This window comes from Podarcis bocagei, assembly GCF_964188305.1.
Source record: "Podarcis bocagei genome assembly, chromosome: 17".
In the NCBI taxonomy this organism is placed as follows: Eukaryota; Metazoa; Chordata; class Lepidosauria; order Squamata; family Lacertidae; genus Podarcis; species Podarcis bocagei.
The window spans coordinates 25,229,679-25,251,913 of NC_138143.1; the positions used below are offsets into that span (position 1 = coordinate 25,229,679).

A 22,235-nucleotide genomic window follows, 5' to 3' on the forward strand; every position below is an offset into this window, starting at 1 on the left:
GGGACTAATTCTTCTCAGTTGTGAAAAGGTCACCCTGAAATGCAAAGTTGGAATCACGGTATTACTACTCATAAATATTAGCACTTAAAAAACACAGAAAAACTTTATGGAACTCTTTTGAACTTTTACAGCTGTCTGAAACTTCCTAAAACTGTTTTGAACTTTCTAGAAGAATCCAAATATTGGTCTATATGGAAAGCTTTGTGGGCAAACAACTAAACTTAACTTTTAATATTTGTTTCAGTGGCAATATACAATGTCACACAAGAACCTCCGTTTATTCTAAGCAATAAGAAGTTATGCACAGTGTTTGAAATATTGTACAAGCATTAGAAAATTTGCAAGCTCTAATTTTCCTGTATTATAATACATGCTATGCATGTTATATAATACATTATAGAGTTGAATATACAAAAATTGATTTATTGATTTCGGGGTGACCTTTTTTCAAAGATTTGAAAATGACAATTCATTCCTTTTTTTAGGCAAAAATTCATCTAACTAAGCTACAGGAACATGAAAGAAGTTATAACCCTACTCCCCATCTCTACTGTTTCAGATAATTTTACAATGGATTGGGAAATCAAAGCAAGCAAAATATGAAATGCAATTAGGATGTGTATGCATGTAGCTTATTGCCTTTTAACCTTAATTTCCTGTCATTTCATCCATCTATCAGTGCTATGTGAAGCCACACGGTCAAAACCTTGAATGGTGAACTGATTGTAGGGTTCATGCTTTGCGGTCTATATCCAGTTGTTTGGACTGTGCTTGCAGCTTCAAAAAAGATCTGAGCAGTCGAATAGGAGACATCAATTCTCAGAACCTAGGGCTGCCATACGTTTGGGATTTCCCTGATTTCCTTGGATTCGTACGTCAGAAATAGCATCTGAAAATTGGTACAAATGTCCAGGAAAACCCAGGCTTATGCAAATCCATGTCAGAAGGCGTAAAAAATATTGGGGGGGGGGGGTTGCAGAAAAAGCTCAACAACTTTAGCCCAAAAAACAACTCAACAACTTTTGTGTCCAAATTTTTTTAAAAAATTGCAACCCTACAGAACTGCACTTTCACATCTTCTCTCAAAGCAGATTTGAAATTTGGGAGGCAGTGTTTTGCTTTCTGCTGGCTCATTATCTTCTGACCGCTGCTGTGCTTCACCATATAAGTTTGTGTGCATTAACAGTTTTACATCTGTTCATAAATTAAGGATGGAAAATGACAGTGGTAGCTAGCAAGGCCGAGACTGGCACCATGTGGGCAATGAAGAAGAAGGGGAAATAGGCTTTGGTCAGACTCCTTTGAAAACATTCTTAACTCCCCTATCCGAGGAACACAAATACAAATGCTAATTACTAATCAGAATTTTGCTAGGTCATCCCCAGCTCTGCCATGCAACATTTTGAAAATGTACCCTTTTCTTATGAGAAGTAACCATTCACACAAGCCTTACTGATGTACAGAAGAGAAGAATGGGGGAGAAGTTATAATATAGATGATCTCCCTTTCCTGTGCTTCTCTGTCGATATAACTGAGATGTTTCTTTGTTAGATGGGCGATCTCAGTTTCCTTGACAGTTAGATGGCGGCTCGTCCCTGAAATTTCTTTGGGAAGTTGATCATCTGAAGGAATTATGTGCACTCTGACTTCCTAGTGTAAGGATTAAGAAAACCATTATATAGTGGTGGTGGTCAGGACACCCAGGTCATTGGAAATATTGCAGCAAAAAGGCCATGGTGTTTAGATAGCGTTAGACAATAAGCATTTAGCATCTGCTGGAAGAACTGACAAGACAGGAAAAGATGCTAAAATATTCTTCAAGTGTCCTGTGATTCAATAGATTTCTGTTAAAATCACTATTTGAAAACTTTACAATGTATTTTTTCATGAGATCTTAAACTTGGGTTCTTGAACTGCCCATGACTGTTGTTTTTAAAGATGTGTACATACAAGTTCAATTTGTTGAAACCCAGACAGACAGAACAGACAGAAAGACAGATATTACAAATAAATCCCAGCATTTTCTGTTATCCAGATTGTGTCTAATTATTCAACATTGTCACGGGCTGCCTCTGGTCTCAGCTCACAAAAGACCAACGCCAAGCTCTTCTTATATACAAGGATGTTTATTGCAGTTCATTATTGGTTCCACAACCGAGGCGTGCAGCCCCGAGTGTCTAACGTCAGACATTTGAAGTCCCCTCTGACTCGGTCCCGCCCCTGCACCAACTTATGAGGCTTGTGCTAGACCACCGCTTCCTGTCTTTCCTTTTCCGCAGGGTCTTTCTGCCCCCCTGGGTTCCTTCCCTCCTGCTCTCTCCCAAAGCGGATTCCTGAGATGCCTGTTCCCCCCTCCTTCGTGCTTTGGGGCTGGGCTCCTCCTCCGGGCTTTCTCCATTTCCGCGCGCCTCCACATTTGAACTTGGCGCGCGCTCGCTACCCCTGACCTTCCTTTTGACACTGACACTACTCCCTGTACTACTCTCCCCCTCTTCCGGCAGGACGTTCTCCCCAGATCTCCTTCCCCTGTCTCTTTCCTGCTCCGCTCCGTGTGTCACACTGGGAACCCCCCTCTCTTCCCTTCGTTCCTGCTGGGAAGCCGGCCCCGATCTCCCACTCCCGCTCGGGGTTTCCCTGCTGCTTCCCTGCTCCTGGCAGGTCCCCCCTGTGACCCCCCTTGTCCTGACTAGGGGCGCCCCCTCCTGAGAATCCTCCGATTCACTTGAGAGACTCATGGAAGATCTCAAGTCATTGTCATCCTCTTCCTCACTGTCCTGGGATTCTTCCTCGTCGCTCTCCGTCTCCTCCCTCACCTGTGCCTCTGTCTCTGAACCCCTGACAAACATATTAAGGAAATTTCAGGTTTTCTGTTTGCCTGCTATGCAATCCCTTCCCTGAACATTGATACATAGCCTTGAAATTTGTGAAGCACTTTAGTAATATAATGGGCTGAATCCTTCTGGTTTAAGGAAAAGTAGACTATTACATTTTACAGTATACTCCTATGTATGTTTAAAAGGTAAAGGGACCCCTGACCATTAGGTCCAGTCGTGGACGACTCTGGGGTTGCGGCGCTCATCTCGCTTTATTGGCCAAGGGAGCCGGCGTACAGTTTCCAGGTCATGTGGCGAACCAGAGCAGCGCACGGAAACGCCATTTACCTTCCCGCCGGAGCGGTAATTATTAATCTACTTGCACTTTGGCGTGCTTTCGAACTGCTAGGTGGGCAGGACCTATGTATGTTTACTTGGGAGTAAATCCCACAGTGAGCATGTTTAGCAGTGGAGTCCACAAAAAAACTATGCTGCCAACATTAAGTGAAAAGCATAAAAAGTCAACAATAAAATGACATTTATAAAACACAGGTGTCATTGTGTTCTCCCTCGTGGCCTTGCAATATATCCCCCAAATGACATACCTGAGTTTCTGAAAGATTGGGAGGATCATTACAGTCACACAGAACAAATTCAATAGAATCTTCAAATATTTCTCCTCCTAAGTGATGGTAGTAAATGATCCCATTGAATAGATCTTTCTGAAGAAATTTAGTGACAGGATAACCTGGTGAATCACAAAAGAAAATACATTTTAGACCTATAAGAATTAGGGCCTTGTATTTAACGCCATAATGGTGCTCCTGTGAAGGCTTTGTGGTTTTTCTAAAATAAAAAACCCAAGTATTTTACTGATACCTCCACTATGGAGGAGAATATGACCCTTTATAATAAAAATAATAATGGTGAAACTCTCTGCCACAGGCCTCAGTTATCTTCCATTTAGCATGTCTGACATTATCTTCTCCCTTAAAGCTGCCAGGGATCTTTGGACCATGAAAATATCCTTGGCTGCCCAAGTCCTTTTTAATGAAAAGCAAATAAAGAAATTTCTCCCGAGAAATAAACATTTATGAGGAAATGTTTTACCAACCAAACTCAAAGCAACCCATTAGCAGTCTATCAACTTTCTTGGGCATGACCGAGGTGTACACATTGGTTTTCTTCATTGGCTAGGGATTATTAGACAAAGGACTATAGTGTCTAGCTTGCCTAAATGCAAAATAGAGGGGAATTGTGAGAAACTAGCCTATTGTAAAAAGGTAACAGTTACATTTGCTGCACTGCCTCCCACTGGCATGAATGCTGCCCGGAACGGAATGAGTTTCTTAAGCCTGAAAAGGCTCTCAACCCCTGGACTCACAGCTGTATTTAGCATATGCGCCGTCGGAGCGCAAAGATCTGCCCAGCGCCCCCAAATTAACTTTTATTGAGCTTTTATGGGGAGGAGGGAAGCCCAAAGTTGAGTTGTTGACCGTTTTTAGGGGGGGCAACTCAAAGTTGTTGAGCTTTTTTTTTTGGGGGGGGTAACAGACCGATGGAGGAGGGGGCTTTTGATTTTCACTGCCACCAATTGAGAGGGACTGGTTGGCACCCCCCAGAATTTGGTGCCCAGGTGCCCCACGCCCCTTGCACCCCTGGGTAAAGACGATCCTACCTGGACTAGAGTCTCATCTTAAACAAATTCATTATGCTGGGTGCCCCCAAATTTATGGGCATTGCCATTAAATGGTGTGTGCGCACCACATCTTGGGATTGATTATGCAGGGTGGGGCTTACCTTGCATAATCAAACCAAAGCCGAAACTCACAGCCTGTTTACTAAGGCCTGGAAAACAGTTGAAATCTCAAGTGTTAAAGAGGGATATGGGAATATATCTGAAAGCAAGACATAGACATGGACATAACACACACACACACACACACACACAAATAAGCAGAAAGAAAGATGTTCTCCCCCCTTCAGCTTGTCTAACATTTTACCAATTAGGTCTGGTCCAGGTTTCTTCATGATTTCTCCTGCCTGTGATGCTTTGGTTATATTGAAGAGTATGTAGTCATCGCTAGAGTCCATGTCGGAGGCTTGAAGCATTGAGCCTTGGATCAGAATTGTCTGTCCTTCATGCACTTCTATTTCAACATTACTGATGAGAAATGGAGGGCTGTCATCTTTAGGCAGAATGTTGATTGGAAATTTGTGGCGACTGCTGTGTCGGTTATCAAAGATCCTGAAGACAATATAGTCCTTTGTGGAATCACTGTCATCGTGATGGTAACGGACAAGACCATCCTTAAGGTCTGAGACTGTGAACATGAATCCCTTTCCTCCTGTCAGACAACAGCAGGAACATGATTCATAATGGGTGTATGCTTTTAAAAAAGGTAATACTACTTTAGAAGGTGTGAAGCTTATGAACAGAAATGATTAAGTTTATAAGAGGTAGAAATTGGAGGGCCAAGACCAGGAAATCATAAAAGATTTCAGCCCCGTACAAATTCACTCACTGGGTCACCATTGGTGATCACCCCTCCTCATGAATTGCAGAAAACAATCTTGTTACATAGAAGAGAAGCTTCCAGACTAGCCAGGCCAAAGAATAACCACCATTAAATGAATATGATTCCTTCACTACAAACATCAGAACTGGCTTACTGGATCAATGCTGGTTCACTGAGTGACAGACACAACATCGTTTTTCTCTGGAATGTTAGTGAAGCAAACAAGAACATATTGCAACAGAATCCAAACTACCGTATGTTGTGAATGCAACAACATATAGGCTTCCATGTCACTAGAGCACATTATCTGGAAGACTTAATGAGTTACCCACAGTTAAAATTGCAGAATAATAATTTTGCAACATGTGGCAATTAAAATGCACCAAACAATTTTCCAAATTTTTTTATACAAATAACATGGGGTGCAATTTGACATTCTATCCCTTTTTTTGGTGTGCTTTTAAAAAATGTACATGAAAAATGTGCATTTAAATTAGATGTTTGTTCCCTAAAATACATGGTTTGTTTTTGGGTTTTGTTTTACACTTTTCAATGCATTCCCCACCACCTGAAATGGAGGGATGATCACCAATGGTGACCCAGTGAGTGAATTTTTAGTTTTTGTTTTATGTTGTTGTTGTTCTTGTTGTTTTTAAAAAACTGCATTGGAAAATTCATAAACACACATAATCAGAATGACAGCTGCATTCCAATCTGCATATAAATATGGGACCTGCAAATTAGGTTTCTTTGCTTTGAAATGCAGACCAAACACATTTCTCCTCTATACCTAGTATCAAGCAGAGGGTTGTGACCAATGTTAGTCATACTCAGAGTGCACCCATTGATTTGCACAATTAACTTAGGACTGTTAATTTCAATGGGTCTATTCTGAGTAGTACTTAGTTGGATACAACTCAGTCTTTTCCATCACTGGCTAGCTAATTTTTTAAAACTGAGATACCAGGGACTGCGCTTGGAACCTTCTGCATGCAAAAATATGTTCTCTACCACCAAGCTATAGTTCTCTTGCTAACCTTTAGGGTCCAAAGGTTTAAGAAATACACAGATGTGTCTTTAGTAACTTCATGTGGAGCCAGTACTAGACTTACGGCTGTGCAGAAGTCATACAAAGGCATTTCTCAGAAACCATGCCTCACCAGGGTGCTGTATAGTTCTCACAAATGCTGTCTTGTCTAGGGTTGCGATACACCTGGAATTTCCTGGACATATCCAGAATAGTGCAGTCGGCAGAAATTGGTGTCTGGACAGAAATCGGTCAAATGTCCAGAAGAAGCTCAACAACTTTTCAGTCTGAATTTTCACTGTTTGAAAAATATGGCAACCCTAGTCTTGTCATGAGCCCACTAGTGGCTTCCTCCTCAAATCCTCATTGTCATGGCAGCTGAAAAGGTGAATTGTTGCATGAACTGCACTGACCAATAATAACATCTGTATACAGACATCAGGGAGGACACAATACCTCTTAGAGTGAGCTGTCCATGCTGTAGACCATCAACAGTAACTATGCGAACACCATTGATGTCATCATTGTCTACAATCTGAAACTGCTCCCAAGTTATAGGGCGAGACTGTCCTTCCAGGAGATCAAGACCTAGAACAGAAACCCTGAAGCTGTAATTTATTCAGAACAGTAAAATAAGTGCAACCTAGCACTAATGGTGAATTCCTTTCTATAACAGATGCCAACCAATTGCATGGGGCCTTTGAGTAAACCATATTCAAACAACCATATGGTTTACTCAAAGATCCCATGCAAGTAGTTGGCATCTGTTATAGAAAGGAATTAATTTCATCTGTATAGAGCTCTGGAGGTTAACTCTTTGAAGCCTCATTTAGCACTGATCCCTTCAAGAAACTTCACTGGGGACAATGGCAGACCCTCCAATAGTCCCTATTTTCCAGGGAAAGCCCCAGATTTACAGAAGCCATCCTGGTTTCTGATTTGATCCCGAAATGTCCCACTTTTCCACAGGACGTCCCTATTCTCACCAGAGAAATGTTGGACAGTTTGGAGTTATCTGAACCCCGAGCCATCTGAAGGCAGCCCTGTATAGGGAAGCTTTTTAATGTTTAATGTTTTATTGTGTTTTTATGTATGTTGGAAGCTGCCTAGAGTGGCTGGAGCAACCCAGTTAGATGGATGAGATGATAATAATGATAATAATAATAATAATAATAATAATAATAATAATAATAATGGTGTGCAATGGCTTTCAGATCACATGCTCATTTTGATTCAACAAGGGACACATGATGCAGATATGAGTTGACATCATGAACCTCCCCTAGGTCTTCCTAGGAGGCAGCACAAAACTAGTGTCACACTGAGCCTGGTTAGCTCAGTTGATTAGAGTGTGGTGCTAATAACCCCAAGGTTGCAGGTTTGATCCCCGTAGCTGCATGTTCCTGCATTGCGGGGGTTTGGACTAGATTATCCTCAGGGTCCCTTCCAACTCTACAATTCTACAAGTCAACGAGTCTATGACATAAACAAACTCAGGGACATAAACAAACTGCAGCTACCTTTCCCCACAAAATAGCATATTCCTATGCAGCTTCTCATTTAAGAAGGCTAAAGAACCTACGGAAAGAATATTGGTTTGTTGCATTTGACCTGTGCAGCCACATCCTGTCTTTTAAAGAAAACTATGAAGCATAATATGAATTCTCACCAGTATTCCATGACACCCGAGGTGCATTTGTGTGTGCCGTTCTAACAGAGATATGGATAGTAATTGGTGAACTTCTTTCAAAGTACAAATCATGAACTTCAAACTCCACCTGTTACACAAAAATGGAAACAGCATTTTCTAAAGATTACCTGGGAAGATGAAACAGCAGCTGACAGGTAAGAGACTATTGCAGAGTGGAGAATCTGTGGCCCTACAAATGTTTCTGGGCTGTTGCTACTGCCATCCCTGACCATTGGAGATGCTGTCTGGGTTAATGGGATTTGGTGTCTAACAACATCTGGAGGGCCAATTGTTTACCAACCTCTGAACTAGAGAAATCTTGAAAGATTTTGAGCTCAAAATAACATAGGAAAACAACCACAGAGAGGTGTAGAGTGCTAAATGGAACCAGAATGTTTAAAAGACCATATGTTTCCCTCCATAATCTCCCATATCCCCCCCTTTTTAAAAAAATGCTGTTCCCTGTAGTCAGTTTGTACACTTTAATTCTTAAAAAAATGTTTTACACATGAGACATTCATTTTAACTTCCACAAGAGGGAGCACTAATTATACTTCCATGGTATTTTTGCAACTGAAAATGAAAAGGGATTCTTTAAAAGAATAGAAATCACCCCCCTTTTAACCATTTTTTTGAAAGAAAAAAAACCAAACCAGAAATAATTAAGGTAATAGATAAAAATAGGCTAAATAGCAGCTTATGGAACACATTTTCACTAAGGAAAGGGCACTGATGTCTCTGTTCCAACCAAACTCACTGCCATTGCTATCTGCTAAAATTTAAAGAGATGACAAGATCCAGTCATAGGTGACATTTATCTTTTCTGTTTAAGCTCTCATAAGCATTTATGTATCTCAAATACTTGTAATTCTTTTCTAATGTTATTAAAATGTATAAGTTCTCCCATCTTATCGCCTCTCAGCATCAACCATTCCTCACACAGCATGCACAACAGAACATGGCAGATTCCCTGAAAGGATTAAAGGACGGAATTGGATGAAAAACATTGGTAATAATAATCATAATTATCATAAAGCAACTATATAACTTTCAAATGCTGTGATCCAAATTTTTAGTAACTTGGGAATTTATAAGGAAAGTGGGTTTCATGTTTATTAAGGGGCAAATAGCCCTCATGATTCTGACAAATTAATCTAGGCAGTTGAACAAACTTTAATGACACACAGAGATGGTTCACATGTGCATGCAGGTCACCAGATTCCTCATGATTTTATAACTTAACATTTAATGACCTGTAATACAATGTGTGAAATCACTCTTTTGAAAAGTGCTGTGATGTAACCAGAGAATGGGTCAAAAGTCCAGAGTCCCACTGAACAGGAGCCCCTGTTCTGAAATGAAGTAACACACATTGCAGTCTATAGAGAGGGGATTTAACAAGGCTATTAATTCCAGAGTCCAAAATTACCTAACTGCCACCACCATGACTGGAAGTCACTGATCTGTTTCTGGGCAATGATACTCAGCATGGTACTCCTCCTGCTGCAAGGTAGGTTAGGCTAAGACAGCCTTTCTCAGCCTTGGATCCCTAGATAATGTTGGACAAAAACTCCCATGATTCCTAGCCAGCATATAACGAATGATCAGGGATGATGGGAGTTGTAGTTCAAGAACATCTGGGAAATCCTGGGTTAAGAAAGGCTGGGCTAAGAGATGGCAACTGGCTGAAGGTCACCCAGTGACCCACGCAGCTGAGAGGGGATTCGAACCCCATTCTCCCAAGTCATAGTCCAACACTCCAGTCATTGTGACACATGAAGGGGGGGGGAGCTCCCCTTGCTCTGTCCCAGCTCCTGCCAACCTAGCAGTCTGAAAGCACGCCAGTGCAAGTAGATAAATAGGTACCACTGTGGCAGGAAGGTGAACTGCGTTTCTGTGCACTCTGGTTTCCGCCACAGTGTCCCATTGCACCAGAAGCAGTTTAATTATGCTGGCCATATGACCTGGAAAGCTGTCTATGGACAAACGCCAGCTCCCTTGGCCTGAAAGCGAGATGAGTGCTGCAACCCCATAGTCACCTTTGACTGGACTTAAGTGTCCAGGGGTCCTTTACTTTTATCTTTACCTACACAGCAATGAAATTCCCAAGTACCCTATTCGACAACAGAAGTGGAAAGAGAAAGGATTGCCAACGAAGGAGGAACGGCTTGTGAAAATGATGGAACGTAATGACATAAAGAGGACATGATGACAAAGTTTTTAAGGAGTAATGGAGACCACTGATAATCACCAATGTATGAAGTTGCAGGCAGGATTTGATATACAGTCAAACCTTGGTTGTCAAACACATCTGTTCCGGAAGCCCTTTCAGCTTCCAAAAAGTTCGACAACCAAGGCACAGCTTCCGATTGGCTGCAAGAGCTTCCTGCACTTAAGCGGAAGCCGCGTCAGATGTTTGCCTTCCGAAAACATTAAAAAACCAGAGCATTTACTTTCAGGTTTTCGGCATTCGGGAGCCGAAACATTCCAAAGCAGAGGTGTTTGGAAACTGAGGTTTGACTGTTTAAGCCAGGCATAGGTGAACTCAGCCCTCCAGATGTTTTGGGACTACAACTCCCATCATTCCTAGCTAACAAAACCAGTGGTCCGGGATGATGGGAATTGTAGTCTCAAAACATCTGGAGGGCCAAGTTTGCCTATGCCTGGTATAAGCAATGGATTACTGAAATATTTGATGGTAGCGGGATTTAGATAATAAAAGTATGTGTATTATAAAACAGCTAATAAAAAGGAATAAACAAACAAACATCAGGACAGTAGGAGTGGAAAGCCATCAAGAAACCGTATATTTTTTTAAAAAAAGTCTTTCTTGATAAATGCTTTGAAATCTTGTGAGAGACTTCATTAAAATCGCTTTGGTTACCTCATAATTTCTCCTCTCTGTGTGGCTGCTGTTTGGTGGCTGATAAGCAATAAGCATATCATTGAGGCTGTTCCACGTGAAGGATGAGATGGGCCTCGTGTGGTCTTGCAGATGAGTGATGTAGCCTTCCCGGGGTGGTTTGGTGATGTTGAAGATGAGCAGGGATTTGGCTGTTTCACTGTCTTCAGCATCCAGTATGGTTGTTGACAACAGGCTCAGAATGAACTGGTCTGCTTCTAGGATTTGCATAGCCATGAAGGCAGCTTGGGGTGGCTGGTTAGGAAACGCACCTCCAATGTGAACGGGAAGCCAAGCATGCTCAGACTGCGGAAGAAGAAGCAGGTGACAAAGTAAGCATCTAATTATGGCTGAATGTTCTTCTGGCAGCCTAACCCAGTGGTGCCATCCAGGTGTTTTGGACTGCAATTCCCATAAGTCCCAGCCGGCATGTCTGAGGCTGGTGGGACTTGTAGTCCAAAACATCTGGAGGACACCAGGTTGGCAAAGGCTGGCTTCACCTAAGCCTGCATCTGTCTATGCCAAAGTTCCTTCCTATAAGGCCAGGGGTCAGCAACCTTTTTCAGCCATGGGCCAGTCCACCGTCCCTCAGACCATGTGGTGGGCCGGACTATATTTTGAAAAAAATATATGAAGAAATTCCTATGCCCCACAAATAACCCAGAGATGCATTTTAAATAAAAGGACATATTCTACTCATGTAAGAACACGCTGATTCCCAGACTGTCTGTGGGCCGGATTGAGAAGGCGATTGGGCCACATCTGGCCCCTGGGCCTTAGGTTGCCTACCCCTGTATAAGGCCTTTACCTTGTAGATGGTCTTGCTTCTGCTGTCTGTGAGATCCAGCCTGATGGGAATGTAATCAATGTTGGGCGAAGGAGGGTCCAAATGCTGGTACCTTAGGCCCATCAGGAGAAAATCTTCACAGCTCACTTTAACATTCTGTATGGTCTTCAGGCCCGAAACACAGCTCCCAGATGGACACTTTTCACCTCTCCTATGTCCTAATGGCCCAAAGGAAATCACAGTGGGTTTTTTTCTCTCTCAACAGAAACATGGACAGAAGATGCAAATCAGACACCAGAAGCTAGGAACAGTTCACCACTGAAACACCTATGGGAAGGAATGAGGGGGCTATGAAATGTTCTGTGAATAATTTTAATAGCCAGCTCCAGTTCTATGTTCTCTGTGAATCAGGTGGAGTATCTCTCTGTTCATAGAATTCACTCCCAGAGAAGCCCACCAAGGACACTTGCCTGACGTCCACTCTTATTATTTTTAGGCACCATGTTAAGGCATATCATTCTATTGGCCATGGTACAACAATAAGTAACCAAACAAACCCCTGTGTTGCAAAGAAAACGTCAGCAATGTCTACGCAACATGATGACCATGTACATATGCAATAGACAATCTTTTAGAGAATTCCTTCAAACCATAACAAGTCCAAAATGAAATCTTTAGTCTCAAAGTCCCTGAAAATCTTTAAATGAAGCGAGGTACCAGACTTTGTACGATAGAAGACAAGCTGTGAAGCTTTGTGTATTCAGCAAATATGATGTCCAACACTGAACAGTGATTCCGGATATTGACTACTGTTTCGTAGAATTCTTCATCAGTGTGGTGGGAGGATATAGAATTGTTTCATAAACCCATCTTATTTCGAATGAATGTATGTAAATGAAAATATAAAATGCTGTGGAGCTGTGCTCATGTAACAATGTACATGGTCATTGTGTTGCATAGACATTGCTGACATCATTTATTGGGCAGAGGCAGCAGCTTACAAGGGCGATTGGGGGAACTAATGTTGTATGCATGACGTCAGGACGTCGGTTGGAAGGAGCTGGGGCAGAGCCAAACACAGTGGCCATTCAGCTTTAATGGCTGGTGGCTCCTCCTCCCATGATGTTCCATGATATGTGGAGGCAAGTTGGCGCCCCTGTACAACCTCATCACTGAATGAAGATATTTGTGATGATATAACAGGTGCAGAGAAACAAAGTGTACATACCGGTTGTGGGAGGGAAACTATGAGGCTGATCTCCACGAGGTGGTTCTTCTTCTTCTGATCCTCTGACAAGTTGCCCATGGGCTGGTAGGAAAGTTTCTACAGAAATCAGGCTTATGGTACAATCCAAGTTTATTTTCCTGTTGTAGTCTAAAGTAATTACGTTCTTGTTAATTACATTGGACAGGCCATGAAAGCCAGCAACCTGTAGGGCACTTGAGCTCATCTTGATAATATTACAATCTGGTTCAAGTAACTTTACAAGGAAGGGAACCATTTCGGTAAATGTCTCAGTTTCTGTAAATCTGCAAAGGGCAAGCAAAAAGTCAATCAAATTTTAGCAAGCAAAAGAGTTGGGCACATTTTGGAATCTACAACATTTGGTATATTTTAATTGGAACCTGTTTGTGGGTTTCCCAAAGGCTTGTCTACTGTGATAATACAATGCTGGGCTATATGGGCCTTTGGCCTGATCCAGCAGCTTCCTCTCATGTGCTTACAAAATTCAGAAAACCTATTTATGCATTGAGGGGGCTGAACTCTCATGAAGTTCTGTCTCAAACTTCAAGAGTTATCCCTCTAGTTATGCCAGCTTATTAATTCATCAGGTAAAACGGTAAAGGTAAAGGACCCCTGTACGGCTAAGCCCAGTCAAAGGCGACTATGAGGTTGCAGCCCTCATCTCGCTCTCAGGCCGAGGGAGCCAGCGTTTGTCCACAGACAGCTTTCCGGGTCATGTGGCCAGCAGGACTAAACCGCTTCTGGCGCAATGGAACACCATGACGGAAACCAGAGAGCACGGAAACGCCATTTACCTTCCCGCTGCAGCGGTACCTATTTATCTACTTGCACTGGTATGCTTTTGAATTGCTAGGTTGGCAGGAGCTGGGACAGAGCAACGGGAGCTCACCCCGTTGTGGGGATTCGAACTGCCGACCTTCTGATCAGGAAGCCCAAGAGGTTCAGTGGTTTAGACTATAGCGCCCCCCACGTCCCTAAGTGCATGGTTCCAATTGTATGGTTAGGCAAACCTATTATTTCATTTACTCAACAACATCCTACAACAGAAATGCAACCTTGAAACCTGGAAAGTATAAGCAATACCATATGAGCCAGTTAGCTCTTCTTCTTCTTCAGTGAGCCAGTACTTTTCTCCTCACTGGCTTAATCATTTATTTAGATATTTATATGCCACAGAATCGTGGCAACAAAATGGCACTCACAGAGGTGGACAAACACCACAATGCCCAGCCCTTCTGCTGCTGGAGAGGTTTTAAAGAGAGGCTCTTTTTGTTTTTGAGTAGGAAGGCCTTCAACAACCCTGAAATCCTGATTTAGCTCTGTTTGTGTTGTGAATCTAACCCTCTGGGGCGGGTTCATGACCTACTATCTTGAGATATCCCATTACTGGAGCCATAATTCTTCCCTGCTGACAGTAGCAACAGGCACAATCAGTGTTAAGTAAATTATCCATAATTTTATTTATGGGCCAAGGAATAGGATGAACGTACATAATTTGTTTAATGCATTTGGTTTTGCAACCAATGGACACCTTGGATTTTTTATTTTCTTCTTTTTTGCACTTACTTTATTTATTATTAATGTTGCAATACATTTATGAAATCTTTACATATTTATACATATACATTATATCCATAAATTCACATTTTCACATTTCATTATGTACCAACATTTATCCATTTCTTATTTCTTGCCCTGTGTCTTCCCTCCACCCGTGCGTGACTTCCTTGTTATTATTATGTAACTTTATTATTGAGATTGTAATTTTGTATCTTAATAATTAAACATTCAATCTTCTATATCTGCTTAGCTTAGCTTAGCTTAATTTAACTTAACTGTGAAATCAGTATATACATATCAATAAATTCTTGTTGGAGCAACTTTTGGTTATGTATTCTTCTACACATTTCCATTCCTGTTTGAGATTTTGATTAGATTGCATTCTAATTGTTGCTGTCATTTTTGCTAATTCAATTATTTCAAAAAAATTATTTTCCCAATCTTTCAATGCTGGTACTTCTTCTGATTTCTTTCTCTTTTTTTGCAATCAATAACCTTGTGGCAGCTGTTGCATATAAAAAGATTATCTTTATGTCTTTTGGGATGTCATTTGTTATAATTCCTAAAAGGAATGTTTCCGGTTTCTTACCAATTGTTGTTTTAAACATTTTTTTCAGTTCCTCATGTATATTTTCCCCAAATTTCTTAATTTTATTACATCCCCACCATACATGATATAAGGTATCAGAGGGATCCTAAATCATGGATTTTTTATTTTCTTTGTGATGCGATATAAAAGAAAACTCAGAAGAGATAATTCACTTAGCATTACCTTTTAATATTAGGTGAATGGTAGAAACATGCTTGTTCTTTCCTAAGAAACACCCCCTGAGACATCACCCCAGTGCTGCTTACCTGTATAACCTCAGCATGACTAAGTCTTCATTGAGAATTGGGCATCCGTTGTGAGTGTACTTGACTTCATTGGGAAGAAAATGGCAATTGAACACCTGTTGAAAAATGGGCTTTGTTTAAAGAGGAGGCAGCATATTTCAGACGTTTTCCCTTTGGCTCATTTTGGTTTGTCTCGAAAAAACGTTTTGCAATGCAAAAGTGATTTACATAATTACCCTGTGGTGTGTGTGTGTGTGTGTGTGTGTGTGTGAGTAACAAGAAGCCGAAAGCACCAGCCTGAAGATGACGAGTGAGACCTCGTCGAAACGTCGCCTAGACACCCCAACTCTTACACGGGAAGACACCCGAAGACACCAAAACCTACATATATATATATATATATATATATATATATATATATATATATATATATATAATGGGTAGATAGCTTAACAATGTTTCTGGGACTGTGGGGAATTAATACAGTTATAAGCCGCCACAATCTTTGAGCAATCAGAGACTCCTGGGGTTCCAAGAGCTTTACCCAGGGCTCAGTTTTCTTGGAATGAAGGACAATAGAGACTGTGGTGTCTTTAGCATATCTGGTTTTATTTACACATATATACAACCACTTGAGAATTTGGTATAGTGGTTATAGAGTCAGACTAGGACCTGGGAGACCAGGGTTCAAATCCCTACTTGCTTACTGAGTAAACTGGGGCCGGTCACTGACTCTCAGCCTAACTTAAGTCACAGGATTGTTGTGAGAATTAAATGAGGAGGGGGAGAACCAAGCATACCACCTTGTGCCCCTGGGAGAAAAAGGTGGGATATAAATGCAGCAATCAAACAAACATATCTTCAGAAGATATGCTTGTCTCCCTTATATTTTATGTAAAGCGGCCTTCAGTGCTTTGTGATCATATCATGATCCTGTACACTGCAGCATTCTTAAGATAGACTTCCGAGTCTTCCTAATACACAGACGTATAATATGTATAAATAGAGTATAATAAGGAAGGACAGATCCTGAAGCTGAGGCTCCAGTACTCCAATACATGAGAAGACAAGACTCCCTAGAAAAGACCCCGATGTTGGGAAAGATTGAGGGCACAAGGAGAAGGGGACAACAGAGGACGAGGTGGTTGGATAGTGTTCTCGAAGCTACTAACATTAGTTTGACCAAACTGCAGGAGGCAGTGGAAGACAGGAGTGCCTGGCATGCTCTGGTCCATGGGGTCATGAAGTGTAGGACACGACTAAACGACTAAACAACAATAACATCATCATCATCATAAACAGTGACATGGATCCAGTTATTTGCATTTAGTTCCCATTTAACTCAATGGGATTTAAGTTGAAGTTGGCAAGAACTAAAATTCAACCAACTTAGTCTGGAGGATCAAGCCAACTGGGACTATGGAGCCCCAAATTGTATATCGGATATCCAGCCACACATTGCTGCTGCTGTCTGACTCTCAGAGCATTTTTATGCAAGTTCCCACTCACTGCAAATGATTTGGACTACAGACAGACTCTACTTTTTAAGATGCTGTCAAGGTTTGTCATTGCTTTTCTCCCAAGAAGCAGGCGTCTTTTAATTTCGTGGCTGCTGTCACCATCTGCAGTGATCATGGAGCCCAAGAAAGTAAAATCTCTCGGTGCCTCCATTTCTTCACCTTGACAGCATCTTAAAAAGTAAAGACATCACCTTGCCAACAAAGGTCCGTATAGTAAAACCTATGGTTTTCCCAGTAGTGATGTATGGAAGTGAAAGCTGGACCATAAAGAAGGCTGATCGCCAAAGAATTGATGCTTTTGAATTATGGTGCTGGAGGAGACTCTTGAGAGTCCCATGGACTGCAAGAAGATCAAACCTATCCATTCTTAAGGAATTCAGCCCTGAGTGCTCACTGGAAGGACAGATTGTGAAGCTGAGGCTCCAATACTTTGGCCACCTCATGAGAAGAGAAGACTCCCTAGAAAAGGCCCTGATGTTGGGAAAGATAGAGGGCACAAGGAGAAGGGGACGACAGAGGACGAGATGGTTGGATAGTGTTCTCAAAGCTACCAGCATGAATTTGACCAAACTGCGGGAGGCAGTGGAAGATAAAAGTGCCTGGCGTGCTCTGGTCCATAGGGTCACGAAGAGTTGGACACGACTAAACAACTAAACAACAACATAGACAGACTGCTTTGGCCAGAATGCTCATTCACATTACGCTTGCCTTGCTTTCACTATATTTCCCCCTGTATCCAAAAATTGTCCAACACATTTTATGTAACTGAGTTAAATAATAATAATAACCCGCCACACATACACACAGGGTGGCAAAGACATAATAAGCTAAACAATTTGTCACCATTAAATTATTCCCCCATATCTGTCACCTGGCAGGGCCAGCATCACCTAGCCTAATGGTAAAGGCAGCCTCGCCTGCATTGACATTGGGCAGTACATTCCCACCGACCCCACACAGGACACAAGGAAACACATCTGAGCCCCTCTCACCAATTTCGTCTCACAAATGCAGCCAACCCAGGAGAGAAACCAGATGCTCCTCTTAGTCAATGCAGGTTTACATTTCTTCGAAGAGTTGATTTAAAACAAAGCCAATTTAAGCCCCACATGTGGAAATGACATCAGGTGCTCACTGAAAGAGCGCTAGGAAGTCAGAGAAGCAAATTAAGGCTCACGTCTCCAAATGCTCTTAGCCCTGAGAATTCAGCTTCCTTCTAATGGAAGACGAGAGCTGCAACATGGTACAGGCAGTGCTATCCATCAGAGAACTATGGCCATAATAGTCATAAATTGTGTTTTTCCAGAAGACATCATTAGTTCCTCCACTTAATTGATAACGAGGGAGATAAATAATGAAAGCTTTTTTCCTCAACATGACTCTTGCCGTAGACAGACAATGATTATAAAATAGACACAATCTGCTTTGTTAAAAGGAAACAGCTGTTTTATGCTTCCTAATATGTTTTTCTTTCATATGAACAGGCAGCCATAATTGTCTATAAATTTAACAAGTAAAACAAAGGAGAGCTAAATCTTTTCCTAATTACTGTCTGGCTTTGCTTTTATTTCCACTTCAACTACTTTTCAATTACAATTTGTAATTAAATTGTCACACATTCCTAGCACATTACTCACTTTAACGACAGCAAAGGAAATAATAGGACAGGTTCTTGCATAATGCAGTGTTTGCTGGTCAAAAGCACAATCTCTTTAGCAAAACAAGGGCAAGTTCTGCCATGGGGGGGGGGGCGCTGGCAGTTAAGAGTTGCCAACTGACCAGAGCATGTTCTGCTTCTATGCTATTAGCATCAGCTCAAAATGAACCAAAGGCATGGCGATCAGCATTATTACCTGATGATAACTGCATACTGCTATTAGGCATAGGTAAAGGTAAAGGGACCCCTGACCGTTAAGTCCAGCCACGGACGACTCTGGGGTTGTGGCACTCATCTCACTTTACTGGCCAAGGAAGCCAGCGTTTGTCCGCAGACAGCTTCCCGGTCATGTGGCCAGCTTGACTAAGCTGCTTCTGGCGAACCAGAGCAGCGCACGGAAACACTGTTCACCTTCCAGCCAGAGTGGTACCTAATTATCTACTTGTACTTTGACATGCTTTTGAACTGCTAGGTTGGCAGGAGAAGGGACCAAGCAACAGGAGCTCACCCCGTTGTGGGGATTTGAACCGCTGACCTCCTGATCGGCAAGCCCAAGAGGCTCTGTGGTTTAGACCACAGCGCCACCCATGTCCCGCTATTAGTCATAGGGATATGCAAAAAACAAACAAACAAACCCCACAACCCTATGTCTAGAAGGATAGCAGACGTTACAGATATACTATGTGTCATTGTTCCAAAATCCCTTGCTAATTTCCAGTGTCATATTTGTTTCTTCATCATGGCAGCTTTATTCACAGTAAAGCATCTCCACACAATGCTTCATCTTAACAAATGAAGAATACAAGTCCTACTGGAGCAAAAAAGAAAAAAGAGTTCTACTTAGACCAGCTTCCTCTTCTCCACAATGGGACAAACAAAGTTTACACCTAGTTTGCTGTTTGGTTGCAAACTTCTTAGGGTTAGTTTGCAGAAATTAATTTCTTTTAAATGTATGTGGGTAGCCATGCCCACTTTGGGCCACACCCACCACTGGCATACACTCCTAGGCTTGCCATATGTCTGGAAAATTCTGGACATGTACTGAAATTGGATAAAAAAGTGTGCAACTGGTTGGTGCACGAGCAGTATTCATTGAAGCAAAGTGACCAGAACAATGTTGATTGATAATTGGTCACATTTTTATGGGCTGCTTACTACATAAGAGTGAAACTTCATAATGCTATAGCCAGAAGAATATAAAAAGAGCCCAGAGGAGTCAGAACAAAGGTCCATCTAGCTCTGGATCAGGTTCCCACAGTAGCCCCCAGGAAGCTCATGAGCAAGGCATTCAGGCAGCAGCACCCACCTTGAACAAGGCATTCAGGCAGCAGACCCCCCCCCCCCAGCCACTGATATTCCAAAGCCAAACTAGGCATATGGGATTTGCATGACTGCATAGGTTGCATACACACCATATGTTTAAACTACATGCCTTTCCCCAAAGAATCTTGGGAACTGTAGTTTGTTGAAAGTGCTGAACCTTGGGTTTTCTTTGTGTGTGAACTACAGTTCTTAGGATTCTTTGGGGGGGGGAGCTATTTACTTTAACTGTTTGGTGTTCACATAGTCCTCAAATCAAACATTTCCTCACCCAGCAGCAGGAGGAGCCGAGTATAATTTTGTGCACCTGACACGTTTTTGTTTCCAATACCAGGGTGGCGGAAGAAAACACACATGATCACTGCTCTCAGTGCCAGCCACACTGCTCTCAAAGCATCCCATTCTATTTTGTATTAGTAACCAGATCGAGAAAACGTTGCTTTCTCCACACAGGTTCCCATAAGTAAACCCAGATGGGACAAAAGTAGAAGAAAGGTGATATGGGAAATATGTCTGATGTGGAAAGAAGGCATAAAAAACCCTTTGTATGTTTACCATCTGTTGATGGTAATTCTTGGGAACTGAACAAGTCCCATGGTATGCTGTGCATTCACATTTTAGTCACACCATTACTACATGGGGAGCAATTAAAAGGAACCCTTGCTTGTGGTTAAGAGCTGTACAGCGCTGGGCTTTGCCCTGGGGGTCTTATCTAAAATGTACATGAACAGCTGACTTACCTCCTGGTGGCTTTTAATAATAGTTTTTTTAAAAACCAAAGCAAGCACAAATTAGAAGCGTTTGAGGGCAAAGTGCTGTTTCATTCAGCAGCAGTGGAGAAAAATTAGAGGTAAGTCTGCTTTGCCCATCGATATATAGGTGGGGCTGTATGCAGTTGCTTCAGTTTGGGAAAAGATGTCTCAAAAGCTTTTAACTAACAAACAAGCTTCACTCACAATGGAAGCCAATGCTATGTTTGAGAATGGCCATTCCGCCGTTCCAAAGTCCAGTTACTTCCAATAAGTCGTCCCTTTTCCTCCTCTTCCCAGCTCCCCAAATTGCCATGCCATGATATTTCACATACCTGTGGGGTTAGTTTCCCAACCCTCTGCGTCATCGGCTCGTTCATCACAACTTCCACTTTGCAAGCATCCTTCTCTCGGGGAATGGAAAACTGCAGGTTCTCTTGCAACAGGAAGATGGACTGGCCCTTCATCACTTTTGCCCCACGGTTGACGTTGACAAAGGAGGAGTGGATGCTTCTCAGATTAAGTGCAAAGACCAAAAGGAGCCAGCTGTTCCCCAAAGCCTTCATAGTGTAGTTAGCAAAGGAGAAAACTCTTTAGGGAAAGGGGGTTGTTTTCTTAGTCCTTCCTGGGAAGCTTCACCAGCTGATCATGGGCATCAGGCTACAGTGTCCTCCATGTGCTTTATCAAGAATATTTCCTGCATAATGGAATCTGGACACGGAACCCTTTCAAAGAATCCTCAGGTAAATAAATTCATGGATCAATCCCAACATTTAGAACAACGGACATGGTTTTTCCCCAAAATCTAGGGGATAGGGGGAAGAGAGAGAGAGAGACAGACAGACAGACAGACAGAGAATGACAGTAATGAAAAGGAAGGTGCTATGCATTGCATCTGTTGCTACAAGTGAACATCATCCCTTGACATCCCACATAATCATATTTCATTTCAGACAACAAATGAGCTATGTTGATGGGAGACAGGCAGCTGAAGAGTTTTATCCAGGCTGCTACAACTCCCCATCTACACCCCCATGCTCAGACCAAGGTTACCAGGCTGCAGCAATTCAGGTATCTTGTGTAAAGGGGGGGGGAGGTGCCGTACTCACCATGAAGTTGTTACACACTTTTAACATTTGAAAAAAAAGGTGCTGGTACTTTAGTACCCCCAGAAAAAAAGCATTGGTCTTGTGCATGTTACACAAAGCTGGGAAGGCCTGAGATATTTTGGGCAATTTTCAACCAAAATGTCCCCAAAGTACAATGATTGCTGCTTGCAGTTTGGGACTTGAACCCTCTCCTGCCACCAAATCTGCTCCAGAGGGTTGGGGGAAACCCAAGAACAGATTGAGGGGATGGCTTTTTTGTGGTGGTGGTAATGTTCTATTGCACTGATGTTGGTGCCTGAGGTAGAAAAATCCAAATCACAGGGTATAATATAATTAACAAACAAAACAAAACAAAACCAAAAACCAGGCATTTGGGTGCCATTTAATGTTACCCTGATATTTTCTGCTTGAGGCAGAATAGAATGCCTATGAATAGAGCCAGACCTGATTATGGATCGGAGATCAATAGTCATAATCATAATCAACAACTCAGACTTCCTCA

General features: G+C 42.1%; 1 protein-coding gene across 1 annotated transcript in view; it reads right to left on the reverse strand.

Moving 5' to 3' along the window:
• Positions 1-22,235, reverse strand: part of FREM1 (FRAS1 related extracellular matrix 1) — an 84,475-nt gene that overhangs the window by 57,198 nt on the left and 5,042 nt on the right. Inside the window, exons 2-11 of the mRNA XM_081176001.1 lie at positions 20,960-21,429; positions 15,400-15,494; positions 12,967-13,268; positions 11,760-11,956; positions 10,934-11,257; positions 8,029-8,137; positions 6,816-6,947; positions 4,817-5,161; positions 3,419-3,561; positions 1,454-1,650 (exon numbers count right to left, since the gene is read on the reverse strand). Of these exons, the coding sequence (XP_081032127.1) occupies positions 1,454-1,650; positions 3,419-3,561; positions 4,817-5,161; positions 6,816-6,947; positions 8,029-8,137; positions 10,934-11,257; positions 11,760-11,956; positions 12,967-13,268; positions 15,400-15,494; positions 20,960-21,190 (2,075 nt within the window). The 5' untranslated portion in view covers positions 21,191-21,429. The remainder of the gene's footprint in view (positions 1-1,453; positions 1,651-3,418; positions 3,562-4,816; positions 5,162-6,815; positions 6,948-8,028; positions 8,138-10,933; positions 11,258-11,759; positions 11,957-12,966; positions 13,269-15,399; positions 15,495-20,959; positions 21,430-22,235) is intronic.